The sequence below is a fragment of the Sphaeroforma arctica genome, assembly GCF_001186125.1.
Source record: "Sphaeroforma arctica JP610 unplaced genomic scaffold supercont1.397, whole genome shotgun sequence".
NCBI lineage: Eukaryota > Ichthyosporea > Ichthyophonida > Sphaeroforma > Sphaeroforma arctica.
In genome coordinates this window covers 57415-59345 of record NW_014040161.1, presented here as the reverse complement: position 1 = coordinate 59345, position 1931 = coordinate 57415, and the positions used below count along the sequence as shown (strand labels likewise).

General features: G+C 53.5%; 1 protein-coding gene across 1 annotated transcript; it reads left to right on the top strand.

The window, feature by feature from the left end:
- Window positions 1-695: 695 nt before the first annotated feature.
- On the top strand, window positions 696-1166 carry SARC_05885 (hypothetical protein). Its single transcript, XM_014300240.1, has 2 exons — window positions 696-1051; window positions 1073-1166. The coding sequence occupies exons 1-2, from the start codon at window positions 803-805 to the stop codon at window positions 1085-1087; spliced, it is 264 nt and encodes an 87-aa protein (XP_014155715.1). The 5' UTR covers window positions 696-802; the 3' UTR covers window positions 1088-1166.
- The last annotated feature ends 765 nt before the right edge of the window (window positions 1167-1931 follow it).

Below are 1931 nucleotides of genomic sequence, written 5' to 3'. Positions count from 1 at the left end.
ACGTCGCACAGTGCCGTGGCGGCACGAAGCAGCGTGTCAGGAAAGCACGGCGTATGTAGGAGGATGCACTAGAGCGACGACCGCACCTTTGTCCGCAGCTTAAGTGGTATGGTGTTGTCACTACATGACCGAAGGACCACAGCCGCAAGATGCAGATACTACGTTGATACCCGTCTCTAGTGTTGCAGTGTGCAGTACACAGAACCAGCCGCACCAGTTGCTTCGCAAGGCCCGACATCATACCGATGACGTTCGTGGCTACGATCAATGCAGAATTGGCGAAAATGACCGTTGGTTTGCCGAACCTCTTGCCCGTGAACAGCTCGTTCTATATTTTGACGCATGTGAGTATATCGGCGTCGGAGGCTGTCTCTATATACACAGAGCAGGCCAGCTGGAGCATGTAGCTTACTTCTCATCCAGGTTTTCTTCTGCCCAGGCCAATTATCATGTAACTGATAAAGAATGGCTCGCGGTCGTCATTGGTATCAAGCAATACTGGCACATCGTCAGGCGGTCCCTGTTACCATTGGAAGTGCACACACATCACCAAGCATTGCTTGCCTTGTAAGTCCAGGATAGATTTACGGACGACCGCAGAGGTCGTCGGCAACAACGGTGGCAGTAAGTCTGCCGTGATTTGAATATTGTAAAATTATATGCCAGAAGAAAAGATAACGGCACAGCGGATATGTCCATCCCTCGCCTCGCCAATGTGTTGATTAAAGAGATGGAACTGGCCCGCACGCCGGAGAAACACACGCATAAGCGCGTGCACTAGGTTATTCCCTTAAAGCAATCTATGGGCACCATGGAATACATACTCGCCCGTGAGTGGTTCAGCTATGTCGATCAGCTTTATAGGCCGCACGACGCCTATGGCTTTGTGTGTCTAGGGAATCAACAGATTATTCCGTTCTACTTGCGCACACCGGATGGGGGTGAGTTTGCCATCTCTTGGCATCTCCTTAACTTGTGGTGCAACCTCGCGTGGTATGACATCGAGCGTGTCTTCATAAAGGTAATGGCGGACAGGGATCGTGTGATCACGGTATGTTGTCCTTACATGCAGCATGCGGATTGGTAAGCTGGACTACATATTGGCCTTACCAATCACAATCGTAATCCCGCCGTCGAAGGGAGTATTCCTTCGGCATGGATATGAGCCGATGGGTCCACCAATGTGGGACGCCACGCCTATACCCTGCATTGGCTCCACGTCGACACCATTTGTGTGTTCGTTAGGATTTTGATATTCGGTCGTAAAAATATCGCGTACCAAGCGACCTGTCGCCGGACCCAGGACGAGCAGACCTACTCCGACGATGCGACGCCCAAGTCTGCGTTGCCTCGCAGCCCCCCCCCCCCCCCCACCGCCTGCTGAGTCACCAGATGCTGCTGCCTCGGTATCGACGGTGCTGATTGAGAAGGAAGGGGCCGCAGAGGTTTTTGGGGATCTGCTGATCTTCAAGTTGAGATCAGGGACGTTTCCCCTTCCTCGGTGCTCGGGTTACAATCGGGCACTGTAGCCGTTGACCTCTCCCCTCTACGACAACCTCCCCGCCCCTCTGCAGTCCCAAGCGGACTGCCAGTACGACAAAGTGGCGGCGATTGTGGGTGACGCTCCGTACACCTAGCAGGGTCAGCAACTGCAGTGGCTTCACGTCCATTCTATTATTGCGGCTGTGCGCGAGGTGTACATGCACGCGGGCGCATCCAAGGTCGAGCGAGTGATTATTGCCACCGTTGACCGCCACCAAGGTAATGGTCGCGCCGAAGTGATGGTCAAGATCCTAAAAGCTTGGATCTACAAGTCCAAGATGCCCAACACTCATGGGTCTTAAGCACGACTGGTGCATGCGTTCATACAATCGTACAACGCCCTTGTGTCATCCGTGACGAAGGAAGCTCCGTCTACGAAGGCCACGGAG